General features: G+C 42.9%; 1 protein-coding gene across 2 annotated transcripts in view; it reads right to left on the bottom strand.

Moving 5' to 3' along the window:
* GRM1 (glutamate metabotropic receptor 1) overlaps positions 1 to 18,631 on the bottom strand; it is a gene marked incomplete at both ends in the record, with an annotated part of 196,134 nt that extends 177,503 nt beyond the window's left edge. Inside the window, one exon of one of the 2 annotated variants that reach the window (XM_082480687.1) lies at positions 17,869 to 18,631. In XM_082480687.1, the coding sequence (XP_082336813.1) occupies positions 17,869 to 18,631 (763 nt within the window). The remainder of the gene's footprint in view (positions 1 to 17,868) is intronic. The other variant, XM_082480688.1, reaches the window with a different exon arrangement.
* Between the last annotated feature and the right edge of the window lie 1,528 nt (positions 18,632 to 20,159).

Raw genomic sequence — 20,159 nt, 5'->3', positions numbered from 1 at the left:
GGATCCATGAAGAAGATGCGTGAAGAGTCATGTGATTTTGAGTTGGACTGGATCTTGGGAAACTTCTGCTCAAGTGGTACCAAATCTGGACCTCTGCATTTCTAAAATACGTTTCCTATTTCAAAACAGTTGAAGTTCTCATATAATCACACCTTCTAGAACACTTCATAATATCTTAAAAATTAAAAAACTTTCAAACTTAAGTGTAGCAAATGTCATTTATCTGTAACATGCCCCTATAACTTGTTAGCGCAGTTGGTCACACAGATATCTGGGCTACTTAAGCACGAAAGATCCAACCTGGGAACTGTCCATGAGAGTGCTGTAGGCTGTAAATCTGCATTAAATAATATCACACGTCTAAGTACTTGACTAGCTACGGTTTGAAACACTAATGCCGTTATCTCTAATGCGTCAGTTGAGAAACCTTCAGTACGCCGACATTAAAGACTCAACAAGGCCTCTGCAGACATAGAATTCATGAAAAGCAGTTCAGCATTTAAAGCGCTCATCAGAGAAGTGGGATATATGGCTTAAATTTCAACATGAGAGGACAAGAAAATACATCTTTCACCCAGCAGAGTGACTTAGTCACTGAAATACGGTGTTTCTTGAGCTGGAGTCTACTGGATCTGACTGCAATTGAGTTAACTTTCTTTATAGCAGCCTGTATGTGGCTGTGCTTTGGATTTGTGGCTAAAACAGTGTCTGTAACACACCAATGTTCTGGCTATTGCTGAACAGTGCTCACACAGCACCAAGGTTTTCTCTTTTTCCCACTCTGCTCCCTCCTTCTCCCACAGTGAGTAGGCTGAGGATGGGCAAGACACTGGATGGGGACACAACCAGCACAGCTGACACAAACTGGCCAGGGGGTTACTCCATACAATGTGACAAAGTGCTCAGCAAAAAAAAAAACTGAGGTAGAAGGAGAATTTGGGCTTCCAAGGGAGTCATTGTTTGGAGACTGACTGGGCGTAGGTCTGCCTGTAAGATGTGGTGAGCAATTTCCTTTGTTTCTCTTGGGGTTTTTCCACCCTTTCTGTATCTATGAAGCTGTCTTTATCTCGATACCCAAGTTTTTCTCACTGTTGTTCTTCCTATTTTCTCTCCTTGTCCCATTGGTACAGAGCGGGAAGGAGTGAGTGACTGTGTGGGTGGCTGCCTGCTGGCCAGGGTCAACCCACCACTTGGAACAATGAACACATAAAAAGTTCTTGTAAAATACAGCAGTGCAACATTTGACAGTAATGCTTCACAAAATGGTATTTCCATCTTCTCAGGAGAAAAGTTGATCCAGAATCTCTGCCAGTTAGTGTGATCAGTGAGATAACATGTAAAATAAGAACCACCAGCATGTTTCCCTCCTTGGCTCTTACTAACAGTGCCCCTGAATAAACATTTTTTTAATGTTGAAATAATTTATTTTTAATTGTACAAAGCACTTGTTTTTTTCATAATAAATACATGAATGAATCACCTATCTCTACAGCTGAGCTGTAGCCAATTACCATTTTGAAGTGAGTTAGGATTAAGGTAAAACATCACCTTTTTTTTGTTTGGTTTTTCATGTAACTCTGAAACATATCTGGATCCCTCTTGCCTCCTGGGTCTATTCCTAGTTAGCAGTGAAGCAGAACTCCTTGATGCATGTAGAACTCAAATGCTCTGAATAAAATCAAAGTTGCAGAAATTAAGGGTAAAACATCTGTGCTTGCAGGTGTGCATCATCCCCACCCTCTTGTTCATTAAAATGTATGCCTTTGACTATTGGTGCTCTTGATTACAGTATGGAGAACATCCTTTTCCCTTTATTCTAAGTAACAATGGCCTTTGTCACCACAAAGATAACTAGTAGCAGCAAAAAGCCAAGTTTCCCTGAGACTGGAATTCAAACGTACACCATCGTGAAGGAACTCTTTATAAAGACTTACATTTTTAGAATGTATCCCTGAAATCTTTCTACATAAAAATAAGGCATACTGATGAAATATTGTTTCTATTAGTAAGACATACAGGCCTTCCCTCAGCTCCCTTGTTTTATAAGCCTCTTTCCTCCTTGTGTGTACATTTTCCTTGTGTGCAAGTACATTTGCATTGAAATTGTGTAATAATTATACCCAAAACCTCTTCCTACAGTAATCAGTGGCAAATCTTCCATTGACATCAGTGGAATCAGGTTGAAAGTGAATTCTATTTTTAGATTAAAATAAGTCACAAAAATAAAAAGCTAATTATGATCTAATATTAATGACTATAAAGTCTTTTTCAAATTCTTTGCCCATCTGAAAACGAAGCTTGCAGGTCAGCCTAGATGGATTTTTTTTTTTTCAGTCTAAAGAAAATGGACTTTGCAGTGACTGAGGACGCGATCATAAATTCTGTGTGCTTCGGGGATGCTTACATCTGGTTGCTCAAACTACCAAAATATGGTGGCTTATGGTAAAAACACGAAAAAAAACAGTACTGAAGAAGAAAGATTTGGCAATAAGCGCATGCTTTTCCAGAAGGTAACACCTTCTGAAAACAATAGACAGTCAACCAAGCTTTTTAGAAAATGTTCTAGGTATTAATACAGATTCTGAAATAGAGGCCTGGGAAGGGAGGCTGCAGGAAAGGCTGGGCTCTACCAAAGAGAACTTGGTACAGAAAGGTACAGACTGTGATTTTTAGGGGATGGCATGAGACCCAGAGTTAAAGGCAGAGCCAGTTAGAAGATTCCTATAGGTTGTTTCCTCTTTTGGAAGGTGCTGATTCAGTGAAATCAAATGATTTTACAAGAATCTCTTCATTTCAACAAATTTCTCCCCAGAACAAGGCAGCCCAGTGCGGTTTTGTGGCAGCTTCCATTCAGTCACTTTCTGTGTTCTGCTGGCTACACAACGACACTTTCTACTGAGCAATGAAGCATAGTGTTTATTCTGAATGTGAGCTTGAAATTGTAATTAAAAAAAATCTGATTCAGAAAATATCATGTATTCTGTAATCCAAGTTAGTATTTGTTAGAGGCTAGGCAATTTAAGATAGCTTCTTCGGAAGTTAAGAAACTTTGTAGTTTGTACTAGTTATAAGGAGGCTGGCAACACCAAAAAGCCAATAGCCTTTTACAAGAGAAGTTTTTGTGTGATGGAGACACAGAAATAGTTCTTTTCTTTTTGTGCTCTGTGTGTTATTTTCCTGCATGTATTATAATAAAAGAGCTTTCTGAGCTTGTGAATTTAAGCGCGTACAAATCAGTCCTCTAAAATTATTCATTAAAAAACAAGAGAGGAAAAAAAATCCAGGTGAGATTTACCCTAGTGTAACCCAGTTATGTGTGTTACCCAGCAAATGTGTAATAAAAGCAAAACAAAAAAAATATTTATAAATACATCCTAATTCTTACACAGGCAAATACAATGATGTTTCAGCATTCGGTTAGCTGCCTACTGACCTGAATCTTCAATTGACAAAATTATAAAGGATTGCCAAGCTAACCAGTTATCTCAGCACTCCACTTTAATTTAAGAAAGACAGAAGCAACTAATTTTTACCTGTCTTTTCAAAGCGGCACATCCAAAATCCTGCCCTTTTCCTCCAGTGGGCTGCAGCCTGTAGTCAACCCACCTAGCAGTTTTCATAATCCTCTGATATGCACAGTTCTAAGGCTCTTTGGTTTCCCCTCAGCCTAACTCACTACACGGACCTTTACAAGGCTTATAAATGTTAGCCTAATCGGTAGAAAGCCTGTCTTTAATGTGAGATAAGCACATCATGCCTAACCTTGTAAGGCACCGGACACTACTATGGTGTGAGCAATCTCCAGAGACGGTGTCCCATAAGTATATGGTTAATTCTTGTCCTATGTAATTCAAGTGCTTAAAGTTAAGCTAATGTTCGCATGCCTGTGGCGATCAGGCAAGAGTATCCTGCACTTTAAAGGATGTTTCCATAGAGTCAGATGTACAGCTAAATTTCAGTCAATAGCTAATCTCCTATTGACTTCATTAAAGCCGAATCATAGTTCTGAATGTAAATACAGATGTATTGCCAGAATTTGAAAGAGCATTTTATTATTCATATGTCCTCAGGATATGAACTATAAAAAGCAGTGATGTGACGTTGGATATTTGTGGTACCAGCATATTTCTGCTTCACACCTCACAGGCAACACCACAGCCATGACAAAAGTGGAATACGTTATTTCACATAGATTTGGACTCAGTAGAAAAGGCACAAATAGGTGTGACAAGGACAATGAGTTTTCAAACATGACCATACTCTAAATTGCCATGTAAGAGGATATTAAGATGTTCATTGCATGAAGGGATAAAATTATACCATGCTGGTTGTGTTCTGAAAGAACCAGAAAATATCAATGCCCGTATTTTCTCTGTTAAAATTAAAACAAATATTCACCACTGAGTTCCTTTCTAGAAAAACTGCTGGGTAAAAATGTTAATTACTCAAGCTACAAACTTCTTGTTTTCTTCTGTACTGTTTTTTTTATTTATTTATTTTGCATGGGCTGTCAGATGAATTATATCATTTTAGATACAAAGTAGTATTCTAATTAATGAAACCATAGAAAAATGTCACTGCATCCTTTTGGAAAACTCATTGCTTTCTTCAATCACAGGGGCCAATATTTATGTCACAAGTAAGAGAACAAGTGCAATATACAATCCACGTGAAACCTAAAATTTCCGCCAAGGAAACAAAAATAGTAGGAACTAAAGGGCACTGTAATCTAATGGTAAAATGCATAACAGGCACCAACTGCTGATAAGAGAACAAATATTGACGTAAAATACGTCTGCAACAGCAGACTGAATTTGACTGAAGGGTTTATTTTGTCCTGAGTTTCTCTTCCTCCACAACCAGCATCAACAGCACAGGATACTTTGAATTTTCCAAGGCAGAGGAGCAGCTGAGAGAACAAATGAATGTTAAGCTACTCTTCTAAACTTCTTTTCCTTCCTGCTTACATAATCAAAACTACCCATAAATTAATAGGATTTAATGCCAGAAAGAACCGTCAGCTCTTCATATGTGACCACTTGCATAATGCCAACCTGTACATTCATTCTGGATCCCACTGTGCTGTGCCCAGTGACTTGCATTTCGAATACAACTGTTCTGGAACATCTCCAGCAAATTTTGATTAGACAACATCAAAAGTCTGAAAACTTATCACTTTCCTCAGTCATTTGTCCCAGTGGTTAACCACAAGTTAAAATGTTTGGGTTTTTTCTAATTGGAACTTGTTGGCTTACCAGCAATTGGTGTTTATTATGCATTTACCCATTAGCATACAGAGCCCTGTAGATCCTACTGGTTTTGTTTGCTTGGAGGAAATGAAACATTTTTTGATAAATCAAGCTTTATCTCTTTTTGACAAACTGGATAGACTGAGCTGGTTTAGATTCCTGCTATAAGACATTTTTTTTCAGCCCTCAAATCATTTAGAGTTTTATCCCTATCTCTTTTCAGTATTTTAACTTTCTTTTTAAAATGTTGACAACAGAACTGAACAAAGAATAGTGAAATTAATACTAATAATCCTTAGATTGCGGTGAAGTTCCTGCTCTTTCAAGGATGACATTGGTTATTTGTATTTTGGGTTGGAGTTTTTTTGATGCAGGTCCTCTATGATCATACAATGTATTTAGGACTTTTTCAGGGATACAGTTCTCCTATGTAAGTTGCACATGTGCTTTATTCCTCTGTTTATGTTTGAAATTTGATTGTATTAGGACGTGTTTTCTTAGACTTGGCCTAGCTTATCAAGAGATCTGAATCTTCCCTTTGCTCTCCATTAATTGCCATTTCACAAATCTGCATATCTTGTCAGCAATTATGCTTTGTATATCATTGATGAAGACAGTGACACATTAGACCCTTTGTCAAGCTCTGTGCAATGCGGTAGACATAATCTCATTTGACGGTCATTCTTTACTCACTGAGGTCAGTGTGCTGAGTTTTAATTTACGCAACGTCTGTTTTCCTGACGTTGCATAGTGCTTTTTTTAATAAAAATATCCTGTAATACTAATTCAGAGCCTTATGGAAATCCAAGACTTTTCATCCGCACTGTTATCTGTAGCTACCAAGTTCACGCTTTCATCAGGGAATAAAATCAGGGTTTTTTGAGAAGATCTATTTGCTGTACAGTCACACTGATTGGTTTTAATTTAATTACAATTTTTTGTCAGCTGAATCCTGAATCATCATCTTCTTATTTTTCTGGGGATTGCTGTCTCAGTAGGCAGAGCTGTCTGGCCTAGCTCATTTGTCTTTTGCATTTGGATTTTTGGCACAACTCAACAGTGTCCATTTTTGGCTAGTCCATAATATATTGAAATAAATATCCGTTGCCTCCCTCAATTTCATAACATCCATTTCGCACACTACTGTCCTCACACTGCAGACACAGTCTTTTACTACATCCTTATCCTGCCCTTTTGCAGGACACCAACATTGGAGGACACCGTTGCAGGAGGTTAGGGGCATATGTTCAACAAAATATTGGCCACCTCTTTCTGAGGTCAGTGACAAATCCAGAAGGAGCTCCTGGAAAACCTTCCTGTCATTCTTGTAATTTCACCTGCAGGATGGCACTGTGTGGGAAGGAGGAGGAATTCTGTCTCTGGGTGACTGGCACCACATCACTTAGTGTGCACAGACTGAGCTGTCAGATGTTGGAGTCCTGGTCAAACTTGATAGTGGACAAAGAATGGTTTGATTCGAAGATGATCAGGAGAGTAGAGCACCCCTCTTATGAGGAAAGGCTGAGAGACCTGGGCCTGTTTAGCCTGGAGAAGAGAAGACTGAGAGGGGATCTCATCAATGCTTATCAATATCTAAAGGGCGGGTGTCAAGAAGATGGGGCCAGACTCTTTTCAGTGGTGCCCAGTGACGGGACAAGGGGCAATAGGCACAAACTGGAACAGAGGAAATTCCATCTGAACATGAGGAAAAATTTCCTTATATTGAGGGTGACAGAGCACGGGAACAGGCTGCCCAGAGATGTTGTGGAGTCAACTTCTCTGGGGATATTCAAAACCCGCCTGGATGCATTCCTGTCCGACCTGCTCTAAGTGAACCTGCTTTGGCGGGAGGGTTGGACTAGATGATCTCCAGAGGTCCCTTCCAACCCTTACCATGCCGTGATTCTGTGACTCTGTAATGGTTTGAGTCGGGCAGGTATTCACGTGAAAGAGGAAGGCTAAGCCTATTTACAAGGGAATGCGGGGACACATGAGGGCCATAACTGTAGTGCCTTGAGGGGGAAGGGCCCAAGAAAGGACTAATGAAACATCAGATGGCTTAGCTGAGGAAGTTCCCGGTTGGTGTGCTGTGGCTAAGTGATACCCAGGCTGCCAGGGCTGCTGCCTGCCTCACTGCCCCCTCTCAAAATCTTAAACACCTTTGTTCCAGCAGAGCAACTGTCCCAGCTCAGCATTTTGCTTCATCTAGCTGTAGAGTTTTTAATCTGATCCTAAATATGAGTTTATCCTTCCAAGGAATTATGGCCTGGCAAAAAAGGCATCCACTGAGAGAATGCTGTTTGCCCACTGCTGTTAGCCCATTCTGACCAGTTTGGTAAGAATGGATCTTAACTTTCCAGTTTTTCCAATCATCCTACCAGTTTTAGTGATGCTGATAATGTAGCATTCTTTTACAGCGCTGACAATATTCAGTTTCACATATTTGCTGCTCAGGCAAGCAACTGAGATCTACGCACGTGGAACTTGCAGTCAGAGAAATACGTTCTCGCTAGGAGGATCGCTATCATTCAATACCCAGCGCGAGGGTCTACATGCCAAATTTCCATTTGCTAAAGCCTCTCCACAGCACCATGCTGGTAAGATAGGCTTATATAAATAAGCATGAAAGGTTTCCTCACTTCCTGACAATTAATTACAAATTTATCTTTTATATTCTACTCCGCATAGGAGGAGACATTCAATGTTCAATGGAGCCCGGCCAGACATTTTAAGAAAGTATTTATGAACCCTTATTCAGATTTCAAATAGCTGTCACTTCAGCAATATTCATGCCTGGTTCTTATAGCTGTTTGCCAGGATGAGTTTTGTTTGAATAAATGTTTGGGGAATTACTAGCTTGTACAAATCCATCTGTATTCACAGATGAATAAAGATGAAAGTTGCTGGTCAGACAACTGCGAACTGTGACTGCATTTAAGAAAACGAAACTTTGTTCCTCAAACAATTTGCAAAGAGAAAGAAGAGTTAAATTCACTGGGGAATTTGTATGGGAAGACGCGAACTAGATTCAGCCTTCTTCTAGCTGGAAGGAAAAAACACATGTATATGAATATCCTCTAATATCGATGCAAATCCAACAAACGCAGTTTGCCTCCACACAATTTTACACTACTTTCAATTGACTATGAGACCCTTCTAGCTGTGGGATTCACGAGCCCTGCGGATTTTTAGTACTTTTTGAGGAATGTCAGCTCCATAACCCAAAACGGTAACATCTGATGGCCCTGCTGAGCCCCATTCAGGATCCAATGGAGCATCAACAGAGAACCACCAACTAACTTCAGTGAGCCTTGGATCAAGAGCCTGACAGCTACGCTTCTCTCTGCACCAGCTCGGGACATGTCCTTCTCCGCTTTGTCTACCAGAACTGTCAAATGCCTATTAAATTTCAATGGTACTTAGAAATCATTGCTGGCTGTTAATATAATCCAAATATACTTTAAGAAATTCATTTATTTAAAAACATTCAAGAGACAATACAAATGGAAACTGTTCCAACAGAGGACCATGGCCTTGTATAACAAACAATAGGACTTGTCGGTAAAAGGAAATATCTGTCGCACTAATTTGTGGTAAACCGAAGCCATCTAGGTAGTGGCACGTCGTAAAAGGAAACAACAGCTTGCGATGCACAGTACTTTTCATTAAAAAGCACCCTACGTGTTCTCAAAATGCTATTAACACACCCTGGCTCTGTATGTAGTACTGCCAGACTGTACGTTAGATAATGGAAAATGAAGGTAAATCTTACATACTGTGCATTGATTTCTTTTTCGTGTGTGTTACTCATCTGCTCATTGAACTCACAAAAGAAGAAGCAACTCTTGATTTAGTCTTGAGCAGTATACAAGGCCCTATGAAGACCTGACTATACAAAAAATAGTCTGTAATTGTGACTGTACTTTTACTGAAAAAATCAGTATTTAATTTAAAACAATATAAATTATATAAAAATGAGAAAGCTAATTTCAAGGAAATTAAAAGGAACAGCTAAAAGAGTAAAATACTAACAAATTACATAGAGACTACTCAGAAATATATGAGAGGCTGAAAGCAGAAGTCCAAAAGGATTAAAAAAGCCAGCATGATAAAGCAGAAAAGTAAATTTCCTAAAGCTATTAAAATAAAATAAAACAAAACGAAATGAAATAAATAAAATTAAACCAATAAGATGAAATAAATAAAATAAAAAAGAATAAAATCAAATTAAAAGAAAAACTTTTAAAATTCTAAGTTGTGTTCTGATGGGGGAAAGAGAACAGAGTATACCTTGGCAAATGAAATACAAAACCACAATAAAACAAGATGAAACAATTTTGAGACATAAAGGCATAGAATCTAATAACCCACCATTCTTCAAATATTCCAGAAATGGGAAACTCGCCTGATATTCAGTGATAACCAGTTATATAAAAAGAGCACTCAGGCAAGATAAAACTGTAACAGAAAAGTTAAATTAATTCTCTGAGTCTGCACTGCCTGTGAAGGCGGATAGGCTGGTTCTCATACAAAGGTCAGTCCTTCTGCGGGGTAAGACTGAACCATTGCCTCAGAGTGTCAATAGAATGTATTTTAGAAGAAATCTGTAAATGGGCTTTAACAAATTGCCAATACCAGCTAATTTTCTGTTGTGGTACTTTACCACCAGTTAAACTGGCCTTAGTACCAAAACAGATGGAAGCGGGAAAAGCAATTTTATATTTTCACATATCAGTTTTCATTTTTTAACAGAATTTACAGTGAGTACAGAGGCACAGAGGGCAATCCAGTGAACAACAGACGTATTTCTGCAAAGTTAAGATAGTTCAGCTCAAAGCTAATTGGTAGGAACCATAGCAAAAAGCAGTATTAATGCACAAGTAAATAAATATGCCATATTAGGAAGAACCAACATAGCTTTTGCAGAGAAATTACGTACCTTGGAAGTTTATTAGACTTATTTGTTGGAGCAGGTAATCATATGAATGATACAATCACTACAGAGTACTTGGAATTACAGAAAGCTGTAAGAAAGGCTCTGACAGGAATAGAGGTAATACAGGATGAGACAGAAGGTCCTGGATTGATAATTGGCTAACAGACAGGAACCAAATTTTAGGAAATAAATTTTGTGTCAATAAAGGAAGAGTAACGCATATGAGGCAAATCCTGTGTATAATGGCCTCTTTACTGTTTAAGAAAAAGGGTTTGTGGTAGTTTTGAAGTATTTTCTGACAACATCCACTCAGTGTGTGGTGGTGGCTAAAAAGGTAATGGGCTGCTGGAAGCTTATTAACAAAACTCTGAGAGCAGTACTGAAATTGTTACTTCATGAGTGAATGTAACCATGGTGTACCCCCACCCTGAATACCGAATATAGCTCTGTTTCCCATATTTCATATTGGAATTAGAAGTATGGAATAATGATCGGTAATAACAAATTATGAGAAGTTTCCTATGAATGTACGAAGGTAATACAGTCATCAAGGAATTAAATTTAAATAACAGGAAACACTTTTTCACACAACATACAATAAAGTTACAGAAATCATTGCTACGATACTATGGTGACTGAAGTATAAATAGGTACAAAAAGGGATTAGACAAATTCAGAAAGGAAAGGTCCATTGGCAGCTGGTAGCCCTAGTATTTGGGAAGTTGCTACATACCAGCGCTGTGAAGGTATGCTCCGTACATGCTCTTGCTTCTTTTAATATTCAGCCCACTGTTGAAGGACCAGTACAGCAATTTTAATTTCTTTAATTTTTATTTCCTCTCCTCAGCCAAAGGCAGTTTATTTTTCCCATAAAACAATTACTACAAAGAGCCTTTATATATACACCATTCTTAGCCACGCTTCTTACACACCCTTTGTCTACGGTGTGAGGTATTCTAATTGGGACAGGGTTTTAAAAAATGGCCCTCATCCTGTAAGTTTTTCTTCACTGGTAAAGAAGTAAGATTGATGTAACCTCAGTTGACTTCCGTGACTTTATGCCGCTCTAGGGTCCATGAATAGCTGCTCGTGGGCACTCCTTTGCACTGGACAGGAACTGGACAGGCAGAAATGGCTATACTGGCTTCAAAGATCACAAGAGTCCTGCCACCTCTCCCAACAGCCAACTTTGTGCTGCATTGATAGACAAGCCAGATCTAGAAATTGTTCTTTAAGCTTAACTATTATCAATTAATTAATTAATTAATTTAAACAAACAATAATAATTATTGTTATTGATGATGAAGTTGTTGCTGTTATGTTATTGTTGTTGTTATCGTTATTGTTGTTGTTACTGTTATTATTATTATTATAGCCATATCAGTGTTTGGGAAAAGGTCCAGTCTGAAAAATTAGCCAGCAAAACCGAGGTGATTGCCCGCTGGACGGCATTCATTTCCTGCACACCTGTCCCCGCCTATCTCGGGCGATATCCCTTAGCATCCCTTAGATACCCGTCGATGAAGGGATGGCTTCTTTAGGTGAAACGCTGTTGTAGTTCATGTCCAGTCACTCAAGCCCTCCCATTCAGACTGCCAGCACAGGTGTTAATTACTGCCATCTGTGACGATGGCTTATGCTGCGAACACCTGCCACCCAGAAAATATACTGAAATCCCTGCTTTGTTTCGCATGGGTCAGTGAGCACCAATTAGTAATGACTTTGACTGGTATTTTTCTGGGTCGTGTGTGGCAGGTGCAATGCTTCTGGTTTCCCGCTACAGTTACCAGCTCACTGATGCATCAGCCCCCTGAAGAATCCTTCTCAACGGGTGACACTACTTCTAGTTATATGATTTCATTTCACATAGCTTTTGGTTTTCTGTCTGAGAAACCTAAGCACGAGCACCTTCATATTACGAACCATATGTTCAAAGGAATATTTTAGAGGCATTTTCACATAGCTCTTTGAGACAGCCAAGGTTGTTTAACATTTTTAAAACAGTCTTCAGTGAGACAAGAATCCTGCAGGAGTTTACAAGGATCGTGGGACGTACAAATCTGAAAGCGAGGGCATAATGCAGGAAAAATAGAAGTAAAGCACGAATGAACCCATGGTGTTGACTGATAAATGTGAACTCTAGCAATATTGCTGAGAAGGCAGGCACAGAAGTTAGATGAGTCTTTTCAGCTGATTTTACTCATGCAGCTGCCAGTTGTGCAGTTGAAAAGCTAGATTATTTGTGAATTTAGGAGTACTGCAAAGCAATATATTTTCCAGAAGGAATTTCTCTTCGTCTCTGCAGTGTTTGTCACCCACAATAATTTTGTCAACATCAATCAATGTAAATGATTCTCCCGGTACCTTCTAATAAATACAGTTAATGCCTCCAGTGAAGGGAATATTCTAGTCCCTACTTGGTCTCAAATTAATTTCTGTCCTCCTTGGGACATACCTCTCTCCTTTTTTCCCTGTCACAAAGCCTCTGAAGATGGTTAGTGAAGCTAGTTAAATGGAGAAAAATATAGATTGGAATACGCATTCGTGAATGCACCTCTCAGGCACAGTTCACAACACTTCATGAGGTTAATATTTAAGAGCATTTTTGTAACTGTTAATTCCCATAGAAATATTTGTAAACTCTGAAATTTCAAACATTTGAATTGGAGCTGCTGTTCTCTATTGCCTGACCGTAATTTTATCAGAAAGTATCAATCTTCGAGTGACACCATGGATTTAATAACATAACATTGTTAGAAACAGCTGTAGGAATGCCTAGTGAGAAATTCAAAGTAATTGTACAAAAATTATTCCTTGGAACTATTTGATGGACATCTCCCCACTTATCTTTAAATAGAAGTATTATTTTCTAGCACCTCTAAAGCTACTTCAGTGAGTTCTACTGAAACAACTTCTTTCCTGTGAAATTTGCAATAAATTGCAAGATCCACTACCTTCCCTCCTCTTTCCCACATATATAACCATGCTTATGAGTTTCCTGTAGGTTACTACAATGGAGACTGTGCAGCAGTCAGGTTGTCAAAAATCATTGTGAAGATAATCTACCTACCATCTACTTTGATCTGAAAGTCTTTACAGTTGTGCCATCTGCTTCTTCGTAGTTCATTTTAAGCCTTATGCTCAAGCAAAAGGAACAGTCTGGCAATACAAATCTGACAAAATCGATCAAGATCAGAAACATCTCAGTGCTCTCAGTAAAATTAATCTATAAAGAACTAAAATTTGGTGCAATTAAATTCATTATTCCATTTCCAAAGGTGTTTCTACAAAGCCTGCATGTTAATCAGTTGGAATGGAATTTTTTCTTATAAAGGGGTATTTTTACAAAAGTGTAAGAACGGTCCATAAATCACAAATGGCACTCAAATGGATCTATGCTGCACATTCAGACTGCATACTCGGATTTAGCATTCACAGGATCAAAAATCTCACGTACGTTTTATAAGGTTAACACATAGGCAACGACTGAAATGAAAACCCAGGCACAGGCACTAAGTATTTCTATTTGTTTATTCAGAAGCGATCTCCTTGGACCATGAGGTGATAGGAAGGCTTCTTACACCATCATCCCTCCTACTTTTTGTATAAGAGGAACAGCTAAAGGTGAGGAGGGATTTGGTGGAGACTCCGTGCTGATCACTAGCCAGGGTGCAGGCGTCTGGTGGGTTTGGGGAGTTGGTGTAACCTACAGCAATCTCTCAACCGCTCTGCATTTTCTGGAGAAAACCCTGTTAACTTATGTGCCTTCAGCATCAGAACAGCGCAGAGGTGGTGCCTGCCCTCTCTGCTCAGCATTTCTTGCCTTGTCCCGGGGGCAGCCCAGGGTCTGTTCTCTGGGCAAGGAAAGAAGTGTCCCCTTGTGGTTCTTCACAGTTTTACCAAATAACTAGCGGCCGCCTAGTAAGTTGAGAATAATACCTGACTCTGAGGTTATCTCACTGAAGACCAAAGTATAGCCCTTTGAATGTAACCGTTAGCAAGTGTGGCTCTTCCTCTCCTTGTCACACTTGGGATTGTGCCCAACTTAACACATGTGCTTTTGATGCCTTTGATTTCCATAGGAAGCCTTGGCTTGCAGTTAGACATCCACTTATGTGCATTTCCAGATAAGAGTGACTTCCAAGCCTAAGAGCCGAGATGTACACACGCCAAGAACTCCAACACTGAATTACCTTTGAAGAAGCCTTAAAAAAATAATAGCCTTGAAAATGCCTTGCAGCTACTATACAGTCACACAGCCTTCTGCCGGCAGATGCACGGATTTCTCACATCGTTTAATGACTGCTGCCCACTCTGGAAAAAATGCGCTCTCATGATGTGCAACTATGCTCAACTGAGATACATAATAAAATAACCAAACATAGTAGCTTGCCTTTCTTTGTTCTTGAATGTGGAGCTTTATGTGTCAATTTTAATCTAAAAGGAGCAATGTGCTATGTGGGCCTTTGAAAACAGATTTTATTCACTAACTGAGAAGTTTCTACCCAAGTGCAATGTTTATACATCTTAATAAACAACTGTGCAAAAAAAAAAAAAACAAAACCCCAGGCCAAAACAGGTATGGCATACCTCCATGCAACTTCATGTACCAGTGTGCAGAGACTGTGTATAGTTAAATGTCATCACCACTAATTAATACTAATTATCTTATTAGCACATGGATACACTTTCATGTCAAATGCAATGTAGGATATTGGGGACTACTTAAAGACATCGTGCTACAGATGGTGTGACTTTATTATCTTCATTCTCATGGCATGTGTAGGCTTCATGTTAAGAAAGATGAGCACCAGTTGTGTGGTATTTATTTCTGATTTTCATTAAAGGTATAATTGCGTAGACTGGTGTTGTTTTGGGCATTCAAATAACTCCAGCTAGAGATTAGGAGTAGAGGAAGGGTAAACAGAGGAGCTGGATGGTTCAAACTGTCTGAGAAAGGGCACATTACGTCTGGGCTATTTCTGTGTCCCTGGGCCCGTGCAGAGCCAGGCGCAGGGCTAGCTGACACAGGTGTCACTCAGCTCAGTGGTCTCATTGCATCCCCTTGTGGCTGGGTGGTTACGAGCGCTGAGGATCGTCCATTCCCATGAGAACGAGGGGTCGGGTAAAAACGAAGCAGTTTTTCTGCTCTCGAGTGGTGACCAGACAGGATCTGGGGTACTCGGAAAGTGAAACAATAAACTTCTTCACAGTGTCAACCTGTGCATTTCCTAGAAACATGCCCATTTCTCACAGTCCCTGCTAAAGTGATTCTCCAACCCATGATACCCTAGAATTCCTCCCAGCACATTTTGCAGCCCACCATAAAGACAGCGTAGAGACCTATGAGTAAGTGTGGAGGAGGAATGTTTCTAACTACACTTTATCCCCATATTTCCAAACATAGCACGGATGGAGCAGCTCCTGTTCACGCAGACTATTATTCAGAGTGGCTTTGTGTTGTCTGCAAAGAACGATACCACCTTTAACACACCAGCAAGCAGATCTCTCACATGAATGCATGGGATTTCAAACAACAGAAACGTAACAATTAACACCAATTTTCATGAATACGAATTTAACTTTGAATAGGGAGGGAAAAAAAAAAAGGTCTTTGGAGGCCACCCAACAGCAACTGGGATGGGGTTAATAACCTGTCTTTCTGGAAAGAAACACAGAAGTTGAAGCTTGCTACATATTTCCAGTGGAATTTGTAGCTTGAATCTAACAATAATGGTATGGTAGACACAGATTTATAAAAACTTTAAAAAAACCCAAATATTAATCTCGAGTTGCGTAATGTGCAAATTCCTTGTGACGTTTCCTAAGAGGAGACTGTTGCCTTGTGGGATAGAACTGATCCACTATTTTCAATAGTATCGCTTCAGAGTCTATAAAATCTTGCAACAAGCATTTTTCATCAGTCAGTAGCGTATTCATTAAAATAGGTACTTCATTAAAATTTCTCACAAACGATAACTGAAATTACTACTTATAATGATCTTTTAAAAATGAATGAATAAATAACTTTCATAATCTGTTGTCTTCTCCAAAAGAGGTAGGTCCCACTAATGTTAAGGAGAGTTACATTTACAGAGCTGAGAGAGTGAGGGAGCAGCTCCCTTGAGGCAGCTCCTCAGGCACTGTGAGTTAGCAATAGCTCCCCGAAGTGCAGTGAAGGGAGAGATGGCGATTTACATCAAGAAAGAATTTACCCCTTTCATGTTTATTTTTCACCCTGGCCTGTCACAAGGTCTAATCATATCTGTCAGCAACAGAGAAGCTTAATAGCTCATGTCCAGCTCCTGCTAGCAGCTCGTTTTCTCATCTGAACAGGGCATAAATGAACTGCAAATGTCAGGTCATTGCTTCCTGCTCTTACTTCACACACACCACACCACCCCAAATTGAAGCACTTTCATGTTTTAGGTGTCCAGTTCAATCCAATTCACCCTTGAATGTTGTCTATGCAACTTTTCCTGGAGATTCTTTTATTTATTCATTATAATATATGTTCTTAACTCTTTTTACTTAGTCATCTCTATGAGAATAAAAGGTGTGGAGTCAGCTCAGTAACCAGAGGGAATCATAAATCAAATCCATACAAGAGATACAGCCGGATAAACAGAATGGCTGCAGAACTATAGCAATAATGTGGTCAGGTTTGCAATTTTGAACTTAAAAATCCCATTTTGAGGACCATAACGGGACTACAGGAAAGTCACAATAATATAGCACAAGAGTTTGCTTTCTATCAATTTGCAGTTACTTCTGTAATTTGTGCTGGTCCACCTAGCCCGGCTATAAACCGATGTCTCCTTTTTAAAACACCCTTACTTTTGCTATTCTCCTCCTGATATTCAAAATTAGTAAAACCTGTGGATTTTGAACAGGTTGTACAGAGCAACGTTTTCTACTACTGCTCGAGCTGCATGAAAACAGGCTTGCCCGGACCTGCTGGCAAACCACCCACTGGCCTTTCTTCCCCACGGGACGCGGCTTTGCAGGGACTATCCGGACAGCAGAGGGATTTTCAGAGTTTCTTTCCTCTCTGTTCGCAGTCCCAGAAAACGAGTTGACGCGCAGCAAAGCCAGCAGCTAACCCTGGAGTCCCTGCCGAGCCCTGACTCCGTTTTGCTCAGGGCAGAAACGCCAAACTTCCCGCCGCGGCGGCGTGTGAGCGAGCCCCGCTCGCCAGCCCCACGGGCGACCTCCGGACCCCGCCACGGCGCAGCCGGAGCCGCCAGCAGCTCCAGAGCTAGATGCCGGCAGCAGTTAAGTTTTTATTCACAAATACACGAACCACACGCTGTGTGTGAACGAGCACGGGGGACGGCACCGCCGGCGAGAAGCCCGATTTCTTGCGGGTTTTCCTGCGCTGCTGAAACCCCTCCCCGCTGCCCGCCGCCGCGGCGCCCGGGGCCGGGGGCGGGGGGGGAGAGGGGGCATCTCCGCGCCGGGAGGAACCGAATGTCCCCCCCCAGCACTTTTCCCCGTTCCCCTTACGGTCTCCCCGGCTGGCGGCGGTCTCTCGGGGAGAAGCCGGCTCCCCCCGGGGTCCCGGCGAGTAACCCGGCACCGGCGCGTCCCTGCGGAGCCCTCGCGGAGGGGCGCAGCGCCCCGGGGCCGGCCGGGGGGCGGCCGGGGGCTCCCGGGGAAGGCAGAGGGCTGCCCCATACCTACCTTCCGTGTGGACGGCGGAGACGTAGGTCCAGTTGTAGCGCTTGACGATGTCGAGCATGGCCCTGGCTTGCAGCGTGTCGGAGGGGACCACCCTGAGGAAGTATTTGTAGAGCGTTTTGTCGCTCAGGTCGATGCTGGTGGCGGAGTAAGCGATCTGGGGGATGTCGAAGAGCTGGAGCAGATTTTGGACTTGGATAGCAACCGAGCTGGAGCCGGGGCCGATGACCCCCGCGATGGGCTTTTTCACTCTGGCCTGGGGCTGGGGCTGCGAGTCGGAAACGCAGCGGGTGGCTCCGTCCCTGTCGTCCCTGATGGAGATGAGGGAGTCCCGTATGAACTCGATGCTCTGCTCCAGGGCCACCGAGGAGTGCCAGCAGGAGTCTCGGATCTCGCTGCCCAGGGTGATGTTAGGTAACAGGACCGGGTCGGCGTTAATTTTATCCAAAGTGTGAAACATGGCTTCGACTCTCTGGATGCCGTATTGCTCCCGGATTTCCCCGCACTTCCTCTCGGGCACTTTCTCAGCCGGCGGCTGGTGATGGACAGAGAAGAGGGCCCCGATGATGACATCCCCGTCCGTCCGAGCCACCGACCGCTGCGAGGAGGCTGCAGAGAGGAGCACCTTGCGCCCGGCGCTCCTGGGCAGCACGTCCATCTCCAGGAGCAGAGCAGGAAAAAAGACCAGCAGCACGCCAATCATTTTGTTGCACGATGTCATCCAGACCCAGGTTACGAATTTCAAGGGCTCCTCTTGCCTGCACATGGTTTAAGGACATGTAGGAAATGGCATCCGCTTCCCCACGCCAGTGCCCAAGTTGCTGCAAATAGCATCACAGCGAAGTCTTACAGCATCGCTCTCGAAGGTGCCCAGACAGCCGTCATCCTAGTGACTTTTAACCTGATGGCACAGAAATAGGAGATAAACCACGCTACTCGTGAAATTGATGTCAACCCAGAGCTCGATAAAGCAACCCCGCACAGTTCGAGGAGATGACTGCTTTCGCAAATGCCCAGGTCAATTTGCTTCAGTAAGGGCTCTCGAAAGGAAGTTTCAAGAGGGATTAAAACACATATTTATTTGCCTTGACATATGGTCATGCATACTCACATATATTAAGTTTATACGATCCTTTTCGTGTCCTCTTTTCAAGCCAAGGCGGCTGTTTCCCACACCCCCAGCCGGCACACACCCTCCCCTCCGCCCCCGGGAAGTTTTGAAAGTTTCACGAGGTAGTTAGCTCATCGGAGAAGCGTCCTAGTCTGGCCCCAGCGGCCCCAGCCCTGAAAGCGGCGTGATAAGTGTTTCTCTTCTCGCATTCTCACTACGTGAAGGCATCTTTGTCAGCTCAAGAATTTCCTTTCCCAATACAGGAAAGAGTGAAAAGAGAGAGGGTGCAATCCGCCCTGCCAGCGACGGGAAATGTCATTTAAAGGTCAGCGAAAGGAGGAAGAAAGGGACCGCTTGACAGTTTAGATTAACTTTTCCGTGTGTAGGGGGCAAAACTGTAATTCAGCCAGGGACACACACATATGCAAGCGGGGGGACATACATACTAGTTACTAAGGCAACCACGGGCACGGTCCTGATGTGCCTTACCGGCACGCCTGCCTCGCATTGCAGGCTTCGGGCGGGGAGAGGCGGCCAGCCCGGCGGCTGGGCTTGGAGGCTTTGAAACGCCGCGGTGGAAAAGGGGTGACCGGTGCGGCTGTCACCGTCGCCGCCGCCGCCGCCCGGGGAGCCGCCAGCGCGGCCGGGCCGGGCCGGGTCCCCTGTTGCACGGCGGCGCCGTCAGCACCCGGGACAGCGCCCGGCAGCCGGGCCGCCCGCCGCCCCGCTGTCACCTTGCCCCGGTACACAGCTGTACCGCTGTACCGCTGTCCCGTTATCCCGCTGTCCTGTTACCCCGGTGGCCCAGTGTCCCGCTGCCCCGGTCCCGCCACCGCCGGCTCGGTCCCCCGCGAGCACCGGCTGGGCGCTTCCCTCAAACTTCTGCCCTCCGCCCGGCGCCGCTGCCGCGGTCTCGCCGCACGCACACGCACACACACACACACACACACACCCCCGCCCCACACACACACACCCGCCCCACACACAACCCCGAGGCACGGAGACCGGCCGCGCCAACGCACCGCCCCAGCCTGCCCGCCGCTCCCCCGTCCCTCCCCGGCGGTGGGCAGGGGTACCGGTGCCGGTGCCGGTGTCTGTGCCGCCGCCGCGGGGCTGCCCGCCGAGCGGGGCGGAGGGCCGGAGATGGTCACGGGGAAGGCGACGCTCCGAGGAGAGCCGCCGT

Source organism: Vanellus vanellus (genome assembly GCF_965231255.1).
Source record: "Vanellus vanellus genome assembly, chromosome: 3".
Taxonomy (NCBI): domain Eukaryota; kingdom Metazoa; phylum Chordata; class Aves; order Charadriiformes; family Charadriidae; genus Vanellus; species Vanellus vanellus.
This window is presented reverse-complemented; position numbering and strand designations above follow the sequence as displayed.